This window comes from Betta splendens, chromosome 1 (assembly GCF_900634795.4).
Source record: "Betta splendens chromosome 1, fBetSpl5.4, whole genome shotgun sequence".
NCBI classification, from domain to species: domain Eukaryota; kingdom Metazoa; phylum Chordata; class Actinopteri; order Anabantiformes; family Osphronemidae; genus Betta; species Betta splendens.
Window position 1 is genome coordinate 17369582 of NC_040881.3, and position 18516 is coordinate 17388097.

Consider the following 18516-nt stretch of genomic DNA (forward strand, 5'->3'; position numbering starts at 1 on the left):
TCGTTAAAATAATAACTCGTGCTGTTTTTCAACTTTTCAAATTCTCTGTCCTTCCAAAACAAACACCTGTCGTCCCTGTCAGAATCGGCTTATTAATAATTAGCTTTGCTGCTGGTTTCTCTTCCTCTTCTCCAGCTGGTCTGAGGGTTTGGTTTCAGACTCTATTATCTCCTTTTTTCTCTTCCTTTAGTAAAACAGCTGCTGCCTAGTTGCACTAAGATTCTGTCCATGAACAAGGAGGGAGGGGTGTGAGGAGTCTTCTATTGCAGATGATGAAGGAGAAACCTGAGAATCAGAGCGAGAGACGTCTGTGACGGGTGGAGGAGAGACAGCACTGCTGTTTGCGTCTTCACTGCTTGATTATGAAGTTATGAAGCATGAGCTGAAGGTTGGCTTCACTGAGCAGATGGGACGTTTTTCTAAATTGGATTAAATTTTGTTTTCAAGCCAAAACGATGTCGCCCGTGTTTTTTGAGAGGACTCTGTGATCTGTGGATATACACAAACCAGCGTGTGCTTTTGGAGTTTCGTTGGTAGACGCTTCCAGTGGGACTGTGTTTGCTTTGGAAGCACACGACACAAGCATGTGGTCCTGTATAACAGACTTCTTCACCTACGAAACCACCAAGTCGGTGGTTGTGAAGAGCTGGACCATTGGCATCATCAACCGCGTCGTCCAGCTTCTCATCATCACCTACTTCATCGGGTGAGTCTCCATTAGACCACACTTATTTACAATAAGATGTGATGTGGGTTTAAAATCACATGACGGGATCAGTTAAACTGAGGAAGTGGTGCGTCTTTACTTACAACCGACCTTTGAACCGAGAACATCAAGCTGGTGGATGTCAGTGGTCGTGTGTGTGCGTTCCAGGTGGGTCTTTCTCTATGAGAAGGCCTATCAGATCAGGGACACGGCCATCGAATCCTCCGTCATGACTAAGGTCAAAGGCTTTGGAATCTACAATGACAAGGTGATGGACGTGGCGGACTACGTGACGCCTACACAGGTGGGGCCCGGCTGCATGTTCATTTCGCTGGCTGCAGCAGGAAGCGCTCACTCTGTTTGTTCTCTGTAGGGAGCCTCGGTGTTCTGCATCATCACTAAGCTGATCACTACAGAGAACCAGGTCCAAGGGTTCTGTCCTGAGGTCAGTTATAGTCACACCACACTGAAGTACTAGAATATAAAAGACAGTTTCTAAAAATATGATATGAGACTTCATTCTTCTCAAAACAAGTCAACCAAATAATAACACGTTATATACTGGGTCTGTGGGATTCATAGACGCCTGATGAACCTTGTGGTCAGAGTCTGCTCACATCACGATTCACATCTGCTTCATCCAAATTGCTAAAGATTTTAAAACTGGTGCACTTTCAGTGACTGTGTGATCTTCCTTCCCAGTCTGAGAAGAAGTATTTATGCAAAAAAGCCAGTGATTGCGCTAAGTTCCGCAACAAGCCAGGAGGCTACGGTGAGGCCATCGTCACGGTTACGTTGAGAGAAACGCTCCCGCTGCTGAAGCTCTGCTCTCCTCTTCCTCAGGGATCCTCACGGGGAGATGCGTTCCCTTCAACGCCACTGCCAACATGTGTGAAATAAAAGGCTGGTGTCCTGCTGAGATCGACACCATCAAGACGTAAGAACGTCACAAGCTTTGTTGCCGTAGCAACAAACATCAGCAAACAGCTGTTTGTTCTATCTTTGTCAGGACACCGATGATGGAGGTGGAGAACTTCACCATCTTCATCAAGAACAGCATCCGCTTCCCCACCTTCAACTACACCAAGTACAGATCATTCATTCATTCATTCATTCATTCATTCATTCATTCATTCATTCATTCATTCATTCATTTGTATGTTCATTCGTTCGTTCATTCATTTGCTGCTTTCATTCGTGTGCGTCCAGGGGGAACTTTCTGCCGACCATCACCGGCGACTACATCAAATCGTGTAACTTCGACATGGTCAGCAACACGTACTGCCCCATCTTCAGGGTGGGAGACGTGGTCCGCTACGCGCAGCAGAACTTCACCAAACTGGCCGACAAGGTAGTCTGACTGCTTCTGCTTCATAGGAAACGTTAGCAGGTGACCAGGGGCCTCAGTCAGCAGGGACTTTACTGGTCACCACCAAGAACACTGTGATTGATGAGGTCTAGTAAAAGACCCCCCCCCCTCCTGCTACTGGGCCTTAGTGGTGCTAGTACACGAGCAGCATGTAACAGGTTATGACATACATGAAGTGATGAAGGGATGAGCCTGTCCTGCACTTGTCTGTCTCTTCTGTCAGGGAGGAGTGATCGGAATAAAGATCGGCTGGATGTGCGACCTGGACAAGTCCGATGACCAGTGTAACCCCTCGTACTCGTTCACGCGACTGGACGCCATGTCAGAGAACAACGCTGTGTCGCCAGGATACAACTTCAGGTACAACCTGATACAACCTCCTTTCACTCCAACTCCATGATCTTCGCTGTGGTGACTAACCTTCCGATGGTCACTCGCTCATCATTTCATTTCATTTATCCACCATGGTTTCAGATTTGCCAAATACTACAAGATGGACAATGGGACGGACTATCGCACCCTGGTCAAAGCCTACGCCATCAGGTTCGACGTTCTGGTCAATGGGAATGTGAGTAACACAAGGATCCAGGGAGAATGAACAAACCTGAAGACTTGACAACAGTTGATACTAGAATAACATGTTCTTTGCAGGCAGGGAAGTTCAACATGATCCCCACGCTCATCAACATGGTGGCAGCGTTCACGTCAGTGGGAGTGGTGAGTTGTTTACTCGGGGAAGGTTTGGGTCCTGAGGCCGGTGAACGTCCTCAGAACCAGAACTCATTGCAAAGCAGAACTCAGCTGTTTGTGTGTTTAGACTGTCATCTCCAATCAGTTCCAATAAAGCCAAGAGTCACGACCTGCTGCTCTGTCACACAGACATAGAAAGTCTGAGCATTAAGAGTTGGTCAAACACAGGATGATTCATTATTATCTTGAAATAGGACCAAGTAAGTTTGGTTTAGACTAGTCAGGATTCTTGGCTTAATGAATGAACGCATCAATAAATGAAGCTGATTTTTATTGTGTTCTAGGGAACAGTGCTGTGTGACATCATATTGCTGAACTTCCTGAAAGGAGCTGAGCAATACAAGGCCAAGAAGTTTGAGGAGGTGAGATACCTGCTTAATAAATAATAGTAAATATGAGTCATATGAAGTTAATTAGACCAGACTAGTCGGTGTAGGGTCCTGCTTTAGCTCTGAAGGTGAGGTCTTGTGTCTTTGGCTGATGCGGCTTCGTGGATCAGCAGTGACACGTTTTCCACTCTGTGTCCGTGTGTCTCCTGTGCTGCAGGTGTCCGACAGCCCGGTCGAATGCAAACCCAACGGCCTGTACCTGTCGCAGCTGTCGCTCAGACACACTGACATCATCATGAGGTCCAGCGACTCGGGAGCGTTTTCTATTGATCCTTACAGCTGAACAAGGAACCGCACACAGGGATGTGGGTCAATGTCACACAAGCTCTGAAGAACCTTTAATTACTGTGTTCTACAAAGAAACATACGGTTATATAAGCATGAGTTCCTGTGCACGGTGACGCTAGTTCTTATCAGAGCTCTTGTAAAAAGTTATCATGTAGAATTTGTAAGAGAAACCAGGAATAAAGATGACGAGGCATGAGTTGGTTCCCTTTTGGTCTGCGTTAACAGCTTCAGCTTCACATTTACTCAGTGTAATGGACTTACATCATGATTTTATCTCCTAAAAGCCGCCGCAGTTACATCACGATATCCCAGAGTGTGTGTGTGTGTGTGTGTGTGTGTGTGTGTGTGTGTGTGTGTGTGTGTGTGTGTGTGTGTGTGTGTGTGTGTGTGTGTGTGTGTGTGTGTGAGAGACTACTAGACTTTATAGTAGTATAGTAGTAATAAAACAACCACTGCAAACACACAGTGCTTAAGAAACTAGTGGCAGGTGATGATGTAGTCAAAGTGATTGCCACCCATCATCCGAACCACTTTATCTGTGTTGGATCTATTTGTATTCCAGCAAAGATTCCAATTAGAAAGAAATCAGCCCATCTGACACTCAGTCTCAGTCTGAACTCAGCAGCCAACTCATAAGGTGACTAGTATACTAGTGTATCCTCAGGTCCTGGAGAATCACGAGATAACTGGACCTTAGGTGCGGGAAGGGGCCAACAGGTGCCAGACTCAGCTCGGTGGGAGGAGAAAAACATGATGAAGACGGAAACATCGTTATCATAACCATAAAACAAGAAGTAAATAAAGGAAGTGTGCGCATGCGCTGTGTGGACCCGTGTGGACCACCCTGCAGGGCAGCAGTCCGCATCAGCTGCTGCGGAACCTGACGTGGACGTGAACCAGCTTCAACGCGCCGCGCGCAACGTCGTCACGTCCAACATGGCGGCGTGTGCGTGGCTGTGAGCAGCTGGAGCCTGGAGACACACGGTGAGTGGGTGATACGCGGGTTCGTTGCACGGCTTGCGTTTACACGCCGGGCTTTTCGGAGCATCTGGCACCAGGCGTCCTTCTGCAGTTCCTCCACAGGCTTGTTATTGCCTCGCTGTGCAGTGCTACGATGCTAAGGCGTTAGCCTGGTGCTACATAAGCTAACAACATATACCCCCAGATACGACACTGACGTCTTCACGTGACTGGACGCTGCGCTCACGTCCAGAACCAACAGATCCATCATCACATCACCAGGACACGCGAGCTGCTCTGTACGAACCCACCGGATCATTAGTTTGAGCCCTGGAACCTTAGAGCCTCTGTGTGTTTGCCTCCATCAGACAGATCCTGTACTGACCAACCACACACTGAGTGTAGAGGTCCAATAAACCCTAACACGGTCCAACAAACGTGGTAACGGCTGTAACAGAAGCATATGCATCAATCTTAATAAGCCATGGTTTCATGTGGCGGAGGGAACAGAACCTGTGTGTGATGTGTCCGAATGGGTTCCAGTGTTTATTTGCTGCATGGGTTTAGTCACTGCAGAACCTCTGCTTGTGTTCTGATCAGTCTGTTGTACGTGACGCTTTCAGAGCTGAACAGAAGAACTGCTTCAGGGGGTGAAATGAGTTGTTCAGAAGACGTCAAGCCTGATGAAAGAGAGCTTCATCCAGTAAGTTGTTGCCACACTGACCCTGGTTCAGTTCTGACCCTGGTTCAGTTCTGACCCTGGTTCAGCTCTGACCCTGTTTCTTCGTGCGTCGCTACTATGATAAAGGTTTTTGTTATTTCTACTCCTGCTTACACACTGCTCTTGTTTTACTGTTGTGTTGATGTGGTAACTAGTGTTAGATCACTGTCCATCCTGCTCGGTTAGGTCCGTTTGCTTAGAGACTACAACACTTAACAGTCCTTGTACTGGTCAATCGCTGGACGATGACTGACTCTGTCAAACAGCCTGCCTTTAACAGAGTCTTCAACAATCAGCTACAGCTTTTCACATGTAAAGCAAAATGTAATCAGACATTTTATTACTTTCATTAAGCTCTAAATTTGTTCTTATCTTGAAGGACAATCTTTAACTAGATTTAAACATATTTATGTAACTGAAGCGTTTTTACTGACTGCTTTACTTTTATCTGTGTTTTTACCCTTTACTTTTGATGTTGTGAAGGTAATATGTTTTTTACACAATCGAAAAAACCTATTCCTTGGTAAAGTCATGTCTCTCCCAGTTATGTGATCATCAATCAATACAAATCATAAATTGATAACCATGAGATCATGAGCTGAAGCTAAAGCAGATACATAGATTTGAAAACATGTCAGAAGTCATTAAAAGTGGTTTTGTTTGTTGTTAAGTTAGATCACGAGTAATGTTGAACTAGCTTAATTGTTCCTGTTTGGGGATGGACAGCTACACTAATAACAAAAAAGGCAGTTTGAGGCTTTGGATTTGGATAAACCTGTCTGCTGGCTGAGGATTAACAGAGTGTGTCATAAACAATAACTACATCCTCATTTCTACTCAGATTCCACATCTGTTTCTTTATACCATTAACTGGGAAAAACAAAGGACTTTGTTAAAATTGAGACAGCTTTATTCTAAGTAGCTACTTGTATATTTAAATTTTTTTATATTGCTAGTATTAGATTTGAGTACCTACGTTCTCTGTAGGCAGTGGTTGCCCGCACTGACCTTCAGCTCTTTCTTGTGTTCTTTTGCTGACCAGGCAGACGCAGACAGGAGCAAACCTCATCAGTGTCTGAAGTGTGCAAAATGTTTCAGTCGGATATGTGGTCTGAGAAGACACGAACGTACTCACACTGCGGATGAAAACTACCACTGCGAACAATGTGGCAGCAGTTTCACAGAACTGAGTGACTACAAGCTCCACCTGTACACACACCCAGAGGAAACGCCATACTGCTGTGACCAGTGTGGCTTGGACTTCAGTGACCAGAGTTCATACAGGAAGCATCTGCGTGACCACAGTGGACCGTACCAGTGTGACCAATGTGAGAAGAGCTTCAGTTACTTCAGTATTTACAAGATTCACATGCGTGTCCACACCAAAGAGAAGCCGTATTGCTGTGACCAGTGTCCAAAGAGCTTCAGCTTTTTAAGCTCATACAAACGGCACCTGCTCAGCCACAGTGGAGAGAAGCCTTACCAATGTGACTTCTGTGGAAAGAGTTTCACTCAGTCTGGCCACTTCAGTCTGCATCTGCGGAACCACACCGGAACAAAACCGTACGAGTGCAACCACTGTGAAAAGAGCTTCAGTGACTTAAGTAGTTACAAGATCCACATGCGCGTCCACACAGGGGAAAAACCGTACTGCTGTGATCAGTGCGGGAGAAGTTTCTCTCAACTCGGTAATTACAAGTCACATTTGCGCATCCATACAGGTGAAAAACCATTTCAGTGCGAACTCTGTGAGAGAAGTTTTTCTATTTCAAAGACATACAAACAACACGTGCGCACCCACACAGGAGAGAAACCTTATCAGTGTAAGGAATGTGGGAAAGGTTTTGGTCGGCTGAGCAACTACATGCGTCACCTTCGAATCCACACTGGTGAGCAACCGTTCAGTTGTGACCAGTGTGGGAAATGTTTTAATAGCTCCTACAGTTACAGCCGCCACCTGCGTGTCCACACGGGGGAGAAACCATACTGGTGCTCACGCTGTAAGAGGCTGTTCACACGTTCACAGTCCTTGAAGAAACACCGTTGTGTAGAAGTAGAAGAGAGTTTGACTGTGTTTGATGAAGAAGCTCACGTAAGCTGCACCATAAAAGAAGAAACGGTTGAGCAGGATACAGCAGATTCTGGATACACGCTCAGTGATCAGTAGTAGTGTGAAACACTGGCCTTACAGGACAGGAAGGAAAGTACAGAATATGTCCACAGACATAAATAAAACAGTTCTTGAAATGAAGGCTGCACAGATGTTTTTAGATCAGTGTTGTGTCAATCCATATGTTAGTAAATTGAACCGGCCTAATGGTCTAACTAAGAACTAACAATGCTGACTTTTATAATCTGTTATGTTAAAATAGCTGTGAATGAAATATAAATAATAGGTTATGTAACGTGCAGCCAATAACCATCAAATGAATCATGAAATGGAACTAAGTGCATTTTAAAGGTCCATACTTAATAAAGGCACCTTTGCCTTATCATGTACATGATACTAGAAGAAAGACAGGGTCCAGTACTGCTGCCTGTGTTTGACCTGGCTCTGACAACAGGGATTGTATGGTTCATGTAGGACTCTGAGTGACTCAGAGTGAGCTGGCTTCTGGTGTGTACAGGCTGAGATTGAGTCCAGTCAACGTAGACAAATAAGTAAAAACTACGACGCAGTGGCTCTTTAAGTCTCCTGAAATGTTTCAAAAATGACCACAGTCCCCTTTAAATGTAATGACAAATCAATCTTTGTTTGTGCTGGTCACAGATGTTTGGGTCTCAATGAAATTAATGTATTTTGCATTAAGTGACTTAAATGTATTTTACCAAAAATACTGGAACACATCACAGCTGATTTATTTATTGAGGATTAACCCACGTGAAGACCACAGAGATGTCTGTAGGTGAAACAGACTTGGCGTAGACAAAGCAATAGTGTGGACTGTCCTAAAAGAATAAAGACAGTTGCACCATGAAACCTTGACCAGCTGAAGGACAGGCCGTGTAGAAAGAGAGAAACGCACCAGAAGAAATGGTCCAAAACACACTCACCAGACCGGAACCCAGCAGAATATGTGACCAGTGCTCCATGTGGACAATCTCACTCTAAAGAAACCCACATTTTGGTGATGCAGTGATTGCTCATAAGGAACTTGCAACCAAAAATATTGTTAAAAATTGGAGGATGAGCCTTCATTAGCTGGTGGTGGAGAGCTTGGAGAGTTTAGCCCAAGCCCTGAACTGGACATGTAAGTAAGCCACTGCATGCGTGACCTGTAAATCCTGTACGAACTGGGACTAGTGCTAATGATAAATGTAAGGCAGAACATGAGAGGTGATGGATCAGCATCTGGGAGCTCAGCTGTGTGGCTTAGCAGAGCCCATCAGCTCCCTCTGTTACAAGCTGTGGCAGTTACATCAGAACGGCTGTACGAGTTGTATAGTGTCTAGTATTAGTGTGTAATATTGTACTGGTTATAATCATAAACAAATGTGATACAAAACTGAATAAAGTTTTAAAACAAACACTTTGGCATTGGTATCATCTACTACACACTGGAATCGTTGGACTTTTTCCTGCTTAGGTGGCACTGCTGCTTTACTCACTTGGAGCAGGAGAGGATTCCCCTCCAGGGCAGCACCACAGCCTCTTGCATCTTCTGGGAAGCTGTAGAGCAGAACCCTTAATGGCTGCACCACAGGATCCGCAGGACTGAGTTCAGGAGATGGGGTCAGTGAAGGGTCGATGCTTCAGAGTTGGAGGTTGTTAGTGAAGCATGTATCGACATTTGTGCCGTTTAGTTTGAGTCAAATCGTCGATTCTTCAAGCGTCTCTGGTTAAAAGGGTGGTTTAAGGAGTCAATGTGCTGTAATGGATCTGCTCTCAGTTTTTGGGTTAGTGTTTGAAGGGAGAGAGGCTGTGAAACTGCAGACGGGGCGTGGATCAGACATTGGAACAGGCAGCAGAGCAGTGGGTCTGCAGACTGTGGCGTAGCAGTGACAGGTGGAGAGGCAGAGCAGGGTGGGGTTCAGGAGGTGGTATGACTGCAGAGAGGATGGAGTGTGTCTGTAGGCCATGGCTGTAAAGACAGGACATGCCTGTGATGCTTTGTGTGAGTGGAGTTTTCATCACTTTGACGTGTCGCCAAGATTTGTTTTCAGTTTTTCCTACAGTCATTGTGCAGCATTAGTTACGTTAGTTAAGTTCTTTCCAGTAAGCTGATTATTTTACTTTGTAAAACTGACACACAACCAGAATCCAGTGATTCTAAGATCCAGTAACTCTGGAGGCAAACTCTAAAATATTATTTTTATTCAAGTTTGAAATTTCCACCCTAAATACTATCTGTAAGAGGGTCTGACAAACACAGCATCTTCCAACATTTTAGTCTTTCTGCTCATATTTGATGGACACATGAAGCAAAGGTCCAGACATTGAGTTATTTAGGATTCTGTCCTGAAGCGCTGCTTCTACCTGCAGCAGTATTAAAGGTACTGTAGAATCTTGGGCTCATTGTGTTGCTCCGATTTAATGAATCGCTCACTAGTGCAGCTGACAAGGTTTTATTGTAAGCCAGGAGAAACCAAGAGGATAACAATAGGTCATGTCCACTGTTGTGGGGTGTCAGAAGAAAACCAAGTCTGTTACTGGTCACAGCATGACTCAGTCTGCACATGATCACACACCACTGGTCCAGTTACCTCAACAGGCTCTGTAATAAATATGTTTTCTGGACAAATGTGAATATCAGAAACATATCAACTGAATATATTTATATCAGAGGGGGTGACATCTGAGGAAATATGGTGACATACATCCATTATATCTGAGTCCGTCTCTTTACAGAATGTACAGATGTATGAATCTGTCTATCGATAAAGGTAATCAGCCTGTATGTTGGCAGCGATCTCTGCCTCCCACTTGTCTCCATTGTTGAGCAGCTTCTCCTTGTTGTAGAGCAGCTCTTCGTGGGTTTCAGTGGAAAACTCAAAGTTGGGACCCTGAAGAATGAATGAAGGAGGAGAAAGGAATTTAGAGAAAACCGATGGATCAGAAAACAAATTTGTGTAATAATAAATAAACTGTGTTGTTTTTAGGATTTACGTTTATTCACTGTTATGACATTGTTATGACACCCAATTTAATTCTCTAATAAACTACAGGTTGGTGGGTTTTCTTTTTGCTTAATGGGGTTTGGGTTGAGTCCACCCCTGCAGCTGACAACAGATCACGCTGCAGTATGGAAGTGGGCATCAGGCTACAAAAGATGAAACACAGACACACCTCTACAATAGCATCTACTGGACAAGCCTCCTGACAGAAGCCACAGTAGATGCACTTGGTCATGTCGATGTCGTAGCGAGTTGTTCTCCTGCTGCCGTCAGAGCGAGTCTCCGCTTCAATGGTGATAGCCTGCACACATATGTATGGGACAGATTCATTATAAATGTCTGCCTCATTTACTCGTTATTCATCCCCACACTTTAACAAAGCTTTATATGTATATGAAAAGTATGTTAAAAGTTGTGTGTTTGCGTGCTGACCTGGGCAGGGCAAATTGCTTCACACAACTTGCAGGCGATACAGCGCTCCTCCCCTGAGGGATACCTGGTGTAACAGCAAGGAAGCAGTTGGTCAGTTTGTTGTAAAATGCTGAATTCTTCAGTGTAAGATCATGGATTATAGCTGCTGTGCATAAACAATCTTTTGGAAAGAGTCACTGAACAGTGAAATCTGTGGAGTGAATGTTCAGTGAGATCCCCACCTGCGCAGGGCGTGTTCTCCTCTGAAACGAGGAGACAGAGGTCCCTTCTCAAACGGATAGTTGATGGTGGCCGGCTCTCTGAACAGGTAGCTCATCGTCATGCCCAGACCTGGAACCACACCACAGTCATGATAACAGCAGCTCAGGAAGATGGGTCTGACCAATCTGTATAGTTTATAGTAGTTATTGTTTCTTTATAAGCCGTTTTAGACAACATTTATATACAGTTTTTTCTGTAAATGTCACATCCAATGTCAATTACAATGTTTATAAGCACACAATGCATAGAAGCTAGTTATCGATATAATATCAATATAAGTCTTTGCTGCCTCCATAAACAGTGTGTCATTTAATGCTAGTTAGATAATAACTGAAAACCTGAGACAATTCATCACACTGTATGACTGACTTTCTATTCATTTGAGAATGAGCAACAGATTTATTTAGAAGACTTTCAAAAAAGTGCTTTAATTCTTCCACATGCAAAATGAACCATGAGAACCAATTTAACGTGTTACAGATAAACAGTAACTTTAGGAACTAAACGAAGGCTGACCTCTGAAGAGTTCTGTCCAGAGCAACGTCTGTGCAGCTCGATCTGTGATGGACTTCATGTCTGTCGGGAGCTCCTGGGCGTTCACATACTCTGCAATAATACACAACCACAGCCACACAAAGTGGCAGCATTAGCTGACTGACAATTGACAGCAGTTACCAGTTTGTGAGGAACACGGCCTGTTTGCTGTATAAAGACCAATAAGGCAATAAATAGTAAATCACTCTACTGAGGAGATAGAGCAGTGCCTCAAGGTGACTGGGTGGTACTGGTTTTAAAATGAGAATGTTAGTTATCTTACTGGCCTCTGAGCCGGGTGTTGTTGTGGTACTTACTGAATCCCTCCCTTTGTGCAGAGACGCTGATGGACCTCACTATATTCTGTCTGGCCACAAAAGTGCCTAAAATTAAAAACACAATATTAGAATGGATAAGTCTATCAGGCGTCTGCTTGCCTCCTGCTGACAGCAGAAAACGTAACCACAAAGTCATGCAGCTCGATTGTTGGTAACGGCTGGATTGAAATCAGCACCGGCAAGTCTCACCTGGCCTCGACACAGAGTACAGTAAACGGAACGTTGCGGCCATCACGTGATTGAAACTGAAAACACACAAACAATAACAATAAGAAGGACCTAAAACAATGTCTGTTCCATGTTAATATGTACAATATTTAACTGCCTAAAGCGGTTTAGCATAAAGGGGTTGCATTAAAGCAGGTTTGGAAGTTAAGTGGGGTAGAATATGATATAACGTGGGCCAAGACCAGTGTAAACACAACTCCAACGTTTGTTACTATGGGGTCAGTGGCACTGCTCAAAGCAAAGTCACAGACTCAGGAATCACTGAAAGCCCAATTTAAAACGCTTCAGGCGACAGCAGCTGGAGCCACGTCTGGCGCGCGGTAGTGTAACGTCACCCTGAGCGTCTTTAACAGAAGATGGTGGTCCGGGTTACACAAACACCAATAGCCCTTGTTCTAAACAGTTGACATTGGCTTTACTGGAGCTGCTCCTTCCATTGCTAAAATAAGCTATGCTAAGCTAGCGCTGCTGAGCTGCGCCGCACACCGTCAAGGACTTTGGTGCAAAGGGTCGATGAGGAACAAAAGCTTAATTCCAGTTCATGCCAAGTCAAAAATGAATAATAATAAATTAATATTTGGAGTGAAAGGAAGAGGCTCTGTTAGACATTGTTACATGTTGGTAAATGTTAACTCACCGAAATGTCGCTATTTGGCCTTCTGAACCAGAACAGCGGACGCTTTACGGAACGGACCGTGCGTGCACCGGAAGTCACATAACGTGATGACGTAAATGTGCTTTTTTACAGAATCTGCTTCTTCTTTTTCTTGTTTAATAGCAACTTGCAGTCTGTAAGTTGTGCACTACTGCCACCCACTAAGCTTTTCTACGACGTTGCTACATATTGTCTGTTTATTGGGGTAAAAAACTATATTGTCCACTCGTCTCCTTAAGAAAACAAAAACGTACCCTTTTTATTTTAACTTAACTGAATTCTTAATCTCTGCCTTGCCATATCTAATATTAACGTCAACGCTTTCTTTTCCCGGAGCTTCCTTCGAAAATTGCTCAGCAGCATCATTACCCTCCACTTTATGAGCAGGTACCAAAATACGTCTAACACCTCTATACTGTAACTATGTCTTGCCTTGAAGTTGATACTATATTTTTGATACTAATTAAGGAGCTACTTGAGTCTGACACTGACACAAAACTATTTTGCCGCCTATTGTTCCATATAAACTTTAATATAATAACTACTACTACTACTTTAACCCTCTATACCCTTTTCACAGAGTTACTGCCGTGTCAGTAATATATTATATGTATCACAATGTGTGCTCTAACCTACTTTCAACAATTATTATGTAATATTATATAGATATTTTAGACATGATTCAGATTTAACCATATATGACCTACAGTTTTACTGAACTGAGTAGAAACCAGAGATGGACTAAGCTTTCTCCTCACATTTTTAGCACAGTCAGGTCACCATATATTTCAAAACAGTTACCAGTCATCAAAAGACCCTACACGTATACAGTTAAGTGTTTTAAAAACAGCGAAAAATTGAAGACAGCTGATAGTAAGTAATAGTAGTAATTAGTAATTTTATGACTGACTGTACGTCAGTCCCAGCACAAGCATCTAGCACATGTCACATGGTGGATACAGACAGACTGATGATCGATGAATGTGTACAGGACTGCATACAGCAGACGGGTTAACCCAGGACAGGTCCCCTGCCCATCACAGAGACGCTTACAAACACCTACGGACGGTTTAGACGCTCCAGTCAACCTGACTGCATGTTGGACTGTGGGAAGAAACTGGAGGAAGCCCACACAGACACGGTGCCCATTGGGTAGAAGTATTTATGTCTGTGTCAGCAAGAGGTAATTGTTATTGTCTGCTCATCCTGTGTTAGCAGAAATAAAGACATTTTGACAACGAGCCAGCGAAAAGTGTCCTAGATTTTAAGAAATAATGCAAACGGTGTAAAAGATCCACAAGTCAACATCACAATTAAAGGCTTTTATGATAATGATGCCCAACAGCACACCGCTCACACACGCACGCACGCACGCACGCACACACACACACATACAGCACATGCGTCATTTTAGTTAAGTTTAATTAAGTTTAATGGAGCATGTGAGTTTTAATTGAGAGGGATTTTGATGACTCTTCCTTACGAAGAGTCTCCACTGTCTGTCTCCACTACAGACAGCGTCAGGTCGGAGGCAGCAGCTTACAATAAAAGTAAGTTAATACTTTTCTTGATATGATATGATATGATATGATATATGTTTACACAGAGTCTATTATGGTTGTTGTTGTTTGAAATAGTTCAGATGTTGATTTGAAATCCAACTTGACCCAAAAGCTGAGGCGGGTGGCTGAGCAGCTCCATTCTGGACGCAGTCTGTCTTCCTCCACACAGGCTGTTCCTCCACTCCTCTACTGTGCTTTGTGTTGTCTCAGTGACTGAGTGGTTTAACGGGACCGTGTCCAAGGACAGACTGTGGTCGGGGGCGGAGAAGTGGCTGGTGGTGGCAGTGCTGGGACTGGAGATGGTTATAGGAGTTGCAGGAAACAGTTTGGTTCTGCTGGTCAAAGCCAAGGTGAGTTAAGGCTGTTAATGTAAGTGTGTGAAGACAGTAGTCTCTCGCTTCTGTGTGACTCTCTCTTTTTTACCAGTGCAGGGGTTGTTTCCGCTGTCAGTACTGGCTTCCTTTCATCAGTCTCACCATGTCAGACTTAGGTAAACCTACCACCTCTGCTGCATTACTAATTTGAACGTCCCATCATTTCACTTTATTGCTGTAACACAATTATCCCAGTGTTTGACATCACACTTTGTTGCGAAGGCTGCACCCTCCTAATCATCTCCAGCTCCCTGGTTGCCATAGTGACAGGGGGTCAGATGTCACCGTGGTGCGAGGTCGTCAGTCTGCTGAAATTCGCCTTCATCACTTCGTCCATCGGGAGCATAGGTAGCACAGCTCACGCTCCAACATACAAGACCTGGTGCTGACAATCAGTTTCATGATGACGTCAACACGCTGTTGGTTCAGTGGTTCAGTCCTAGGCTTCATGCTGAGGTGTCCTTAATCACCAGCCATTCAAACTCTAGATCACAGGAATAGTTCTGGGAATTATTGTTATTCACCAAATTAAATATGGGAAATAAATGAAACCAGAGCAGAGACTGGCTACACTGCGCCTTGAAAACAGCAACCAATGTTATTTTTAAAATTATTAGCTAATGTAAATTCTAAAATTCACCGTATCACACAGAAAAAAGAAATAATGAGTTTTATTCCATTCGTATTACATTTTTTACCAAGTGAAGTTTTGTCTCCCCTCCAGCTGTTCTCTGCCTGCAGCGCTTCATTGGAAGGGCCTCCACAGAAAGGCCCTGTTTTGTTGCCATGGTGATAGCTTGCTCAGCTTCCTGGGTGATGGGGCTGGTGTTTGGGAGCGTCCCTGTCATCTACAGCTGGATCAGGTGATGTGAGCTCCGTGCATTGTTTTTGGTTTTAACAACCACTGACAGAACAAACTAAAACTCCACCATGACACGCTCCCTGACATTCTGATTGTAATTAGCCCCAGGTTCACTTAGATAGTTAGCACGCTAACATTTTGGTGATCCTATTATGAGTCTTTTCTATCATGTATCATTTGGCATTGTATGTTTGCGATCATGTCCTGCCCTGCTGAACTAGAACCGCTGGTTCTCCTCCAGGTACGACCCGGCAGAGATGCTGTGTGCGGTGTTCTGGGAGAGCAGCTACTCAGACATGCTGGTCTACATCCTCTGTGCCTTCTCCATCTGCATCTTCCTGCCCTTCCTCCTCATCGTCTTCTGCTCTGTGCTCAGATCCAGCAGTTTAAACGACAGGTACCCAACTTTAACATCTGTAGCCAGACTTAGGTGAGCAGTCGTTTGAAGGGGACTGTGCCGTTTCACTGGTTGCAGTGAGGACAGCGATGATGAAGCCGACCTGTCTGCTGTCACTCCATTGCTGGTGGCCTCCTACCTGGTCTGCTACTCTCCCTTTGCTGTGGCTGAGGTGACACAATGCTGACGCATCACACGCACTGTGACTATGACTCTACCTCAGGTGTCTGTCTCTCCCTCTCCATCCACCGATCAGCTGATTCTACTGGGCAGGCTGGACCTGTCTCAGGCGCCCAGCTGGTTAAGGACGCTGTCATCGGTGATGTCGTACCTGGACTGTGCTGTGAACCCTCTGATCTACTGCTCACACAAGGCCTTCAGGGAGGCGGGGCTGGCCCTGCTGTGGACCAGCAGCGAAGCGCCATCGGAGCCGGTGCTCACTGCTGTGACTCCACGGGACGTGAACCTGAGGCACAGAACCGACAGTAACGCCACACCATGACTTCTGTTTGCTGTAAAATGTTTTCCACCTAAAATCTTCCCGTAAAGTGTCACAACAAAACATTTCTTTTCATTTCATGTTAACACTTCACTTTTAGGTGGAATGATTATGAGTTAATTAGCTTGAAGCTAGTCAACTAAACAGTACAGTATGCAGTGTAAAAGTCCAGGTTAGTTAAAACATCGTGAAGGCAGCATCATAGAAGTGATCACAGTCTGTGGAGCCCTGGTGGAGAAGACATCACGTCACCAACACAGAGTCAGGTCTGATGGTGCCTCCAGTGTAAGAAGGGCATCTTTATGACTAGAACAGTTAAAGTCCTACCAACTAGGTTCTATTGTTGAACGGGTAATAACCATGATAATAATCAAGAGGTAAAAATAGGTGTAAAAGTTCATACAAATGATAAGTACAACAAAGAAAGTGTGACTGATTTCATAATTTGTGTTTAATATATTAATAACGTTTGTGATTCATGAACACTCAACGTAAGTTCGAAATCCTGAATAAACAGCGTCTTAATAGAGTGCGCTCCACATGTCCAGTGAGTGGACGGGTTGGTCCCACGGTGAGCATCCCTGGTTCCGACAGGTTCCTTCTAATCTCACTGGCGCCTCCTCCGGCTGCTCTGTCCCAGCGCCGTCAGGAAGCAGAAGCTGAAGTGAAACTGCAGCACGTCGCACACTTTGGACCAGAAGTGTCCGCTGAAGCGCTGGAACAGCGGCCACGCAGCGAGCCAGTGGTCCAGCAGCTTCAGGACCACGAAGCCGGCGCACGACAGCGCCGCCAGCGCGAGATGCGTCCGCGTGCGAGCGTCTCCGCGCGTCGCATGCACGCGCACAGCTTCATAAAGCGCGAGGGCGACGTGACAGCCCAGCGCCAGCTCGAAGCCGCGCTCGTGCACCAGCGCCAGGCCGTAGCTGAGGAGAGAACAAAGTTCGAGCGCCGCCGCATGTGACGCGCGCCACTTCGCCGGGCCGCGCTCTATAAAACGGATCCATATCGGAACCCACGCGAAGATGGGCAAAGTGACCCACTGGTCGAGCACGGCGGGTGCGCGCCGCAGCAGCGCCAACCGCGTCCACTGCACAGGGGCATAAAACATAGCCATGAACGCAAAGACGTGTCTCATATAAGTTTCCTGTTCTGTTTCCGCGCCGCTTCCGCGCCACCGCAGCCAGTAAAGCCCCACGCAGACGTAGGCCAAGTTGACCAGACAGTTACATGGCATAGCCAGGACGGCGGGCAGGCGCTCCACGCGCCTCTCCGCGTAGTGCTCATACGAGAAGTCCACCGCCACCGAGTCAAACAGGTTTGTGTTCGCCAAGGCGACGCAAAGCGCGAAAGGCAGGGTCACGTGCAACACAGCCGCCTTCATGAGTCTTTGCGCAGCTACTCCAACCCTGGCTCTACTTTCCTCCCAGGTGTTGTCTTCCGGGTTCTGAACCACGTGTGGAGAATCTGGGCTGTGATTGGCTGCCGTGATGCTGCCCCGCCTCCTCACATCTGCATGTGTGGACCCCACAGGAAACAACTGTTACCGTCTTATATTTTGTTGCTGACAGATGTGTGTAGCGTAAACTCCTGAACAGAAATCACGTCGAAAGTTGCAGATAATTGTTCTCCTAATGCACATTATCAGAAATTCTACCAGGCCCCTGGTAGAACAACAAACAAACATTGTGCTTGGCTTGATAGGAGGTCATTGTTGGAAACCTGTTGTGTGTCTTGAAACATGATGACTGGGAAGGTTGACAGTATGAAAAGAATGTGAACCACGAGGAAGCCTGGTGTTGAAATCAGATTTCATACACTGAAATTAAGAAATTACAAACAGGAAGTTTTAAATAAAGTTAGCGTTTAGTAGTTAATGATCTTCCCTCTGTGATCATACGCACTGTCGGGTTTTCAGCAGCGCTTTGATCTATTCTTAAGGTGATTTTGTTGCTGATTTTGCAGATGAGTTTTTTTAGTCACTGACACCGAGCAGCTGCTCATAGGAGGACACACGCTATATATTCACATGTATGTGCTCTGCAACATTAGACTCACTCTTAATATGACAAAGTGACA

At 45.2% G+C, this 18516-nt stretch overlaps 5 protein-coding genes across 7 annotated transcripts; 3 read left to right on the plus strand and 2 right to left on the minus strand.

The window, feature by feature from the left end:
* Window positions 1-169: 169 nt before the first annotated feature.
* p2rx3b (purinergic receptor P2X, ligand-gated ion channel, 3b) lies at window positions 170-3698 on the plus strand. Its single transcript, XM_029143451.3, has 12 exons — window positions 170-706; window positions 875-1010; window positions 1080-1151; window positions 1409-1478; window positions 1550-1643; window positions 1716-1793; window positions 1916-2057; window positions 2299-2435; window positions 2550-2643; window positions 2727-2792; window positions 3110-3187; window positions 3372-3698. The coding sequence occupies exons 1-12, from the start codon at window positions 585-587 to the stop codon at window positions 3495-3497; spliced, it is 1215 nt and encodes a 404-aa protein (XP_028999284.1). The 5' UTR covers window positions 170-584; the 3' UTR covers window positions 3498-3698.
* A 630-nt stretch (window positions 3699-4328) lies between these two features.
* Window positions 4329-8711, plus strand: LOC114851735 (zinc finger protein 239-like). 2 transcript variants are annotated; one of them, XM_029143372.3, is made up of 3 exons: window positions 4329-4486; window positions 5086-5165; window positions 6226-8711. In XM_029143372.3, the coding sequence occupies exons 2-3, from the start codon at window positions 5118-5120 to the stop codon at window positions 7348-7350; spliced, it is 1173 nt and encodes a 390-aa protein (XP_028999205.1). In that variant the 5' UTR covers window positions 4329-4486; window positions 5086-5117; the 3' UTR covers window positions 7351-8711. The 2 variants fall into 2 exon arrangements, with proteins under 2 accessions (XP_028999205.1, XP_028999203.1); XM_029143370.3 differs by having other exon boundaries at window positions 4337-4486; window positions 4668-5165.
* Window positions 8712-9733: 1022 nt separating this feature from the next.
* Window positions 9734-12835, minus strand: ndufs8a (NADH:ubiquinone oxidoreductase core subunit S8a). 2 transcript variants are annotated; one of them, XM_029144219.3, is made up of 8 exons: window positions 12729-12835; window positions 12053-12108; window positions 11843-11908; window positions 11508-11597; window positions 10952-11060; window positions 10731-10794; window positions 10471-10599; window positions 9734-10187 (listed from the first exon to the last, which is right to left on the minus strand). In XM_029144219.3, the coding sequence occupies exons 2-8, from the start codon at window positions 12093-12095 to the stop codon at window positions 10056-10058; spliced, it is 633 nt and encodes a 210-aa protein (XP_029000052.1). In that variant the 5' UTR covers window positions 12096-12108; window positions 12729-12835; the 3' UTR covers window positions 9734-10055. The 2 variants fall into 2 exon arrangements, with proteins under 2 accessions (XP_029000052.1, XP_029000061.1); XM_029144228.3 differs by lacking the exon at window positions 12729-12835 and adding an exon at window positions 12427-12520.
* Window positions 12836-12938: 103 nt separating this feature from the next.
* Window positions 12939-16503, plus strand: si:dkey-9i23.8 (rhodopsin). Its single transcript, XM_029143655.3, has 10 exons — window positions 12939-13133; window positions 13738-13929; window positions 14261-14296; window positions 14519-14658; window positions 14735-14798; window positions 14878-15030; window positions 15407-15545; window positions 15786-15941; window positions 16020-16113; window positions 16198-16503. The coding sequence occupies exons 2-10, from the start codon at window positions 13911-13913 to the stop codon at window positions 16441-16443; spliced, it is 1047 nt and encodes a 348-aa protein (XP_028999488.1). The 5' UTR covers window positions 12939-13133; window positions 13738-13910; the 3' UTR covers window positions 16444-16503.
* A 370-nt stretch (window positions 16504-16873) lies between these two features.
* On the minus strand, window positions 16874-17916 carry tmem187 (transmembrane protein 187). Its single transcript, XM_029144059.3, has one exon. It carries the CDS (start codon window positions 17819-17821, stop codon window positions 17048-17050), a length of 774 nt encoding a protein of 257 aa, XP_028999892.1. The 5' UTR covers window positions 17822-17916; the 3' UTR covers window positions 16874-17047.
* Between the last annotated feature and the right edge of the window lie 600 nt (window positions 17917-18516).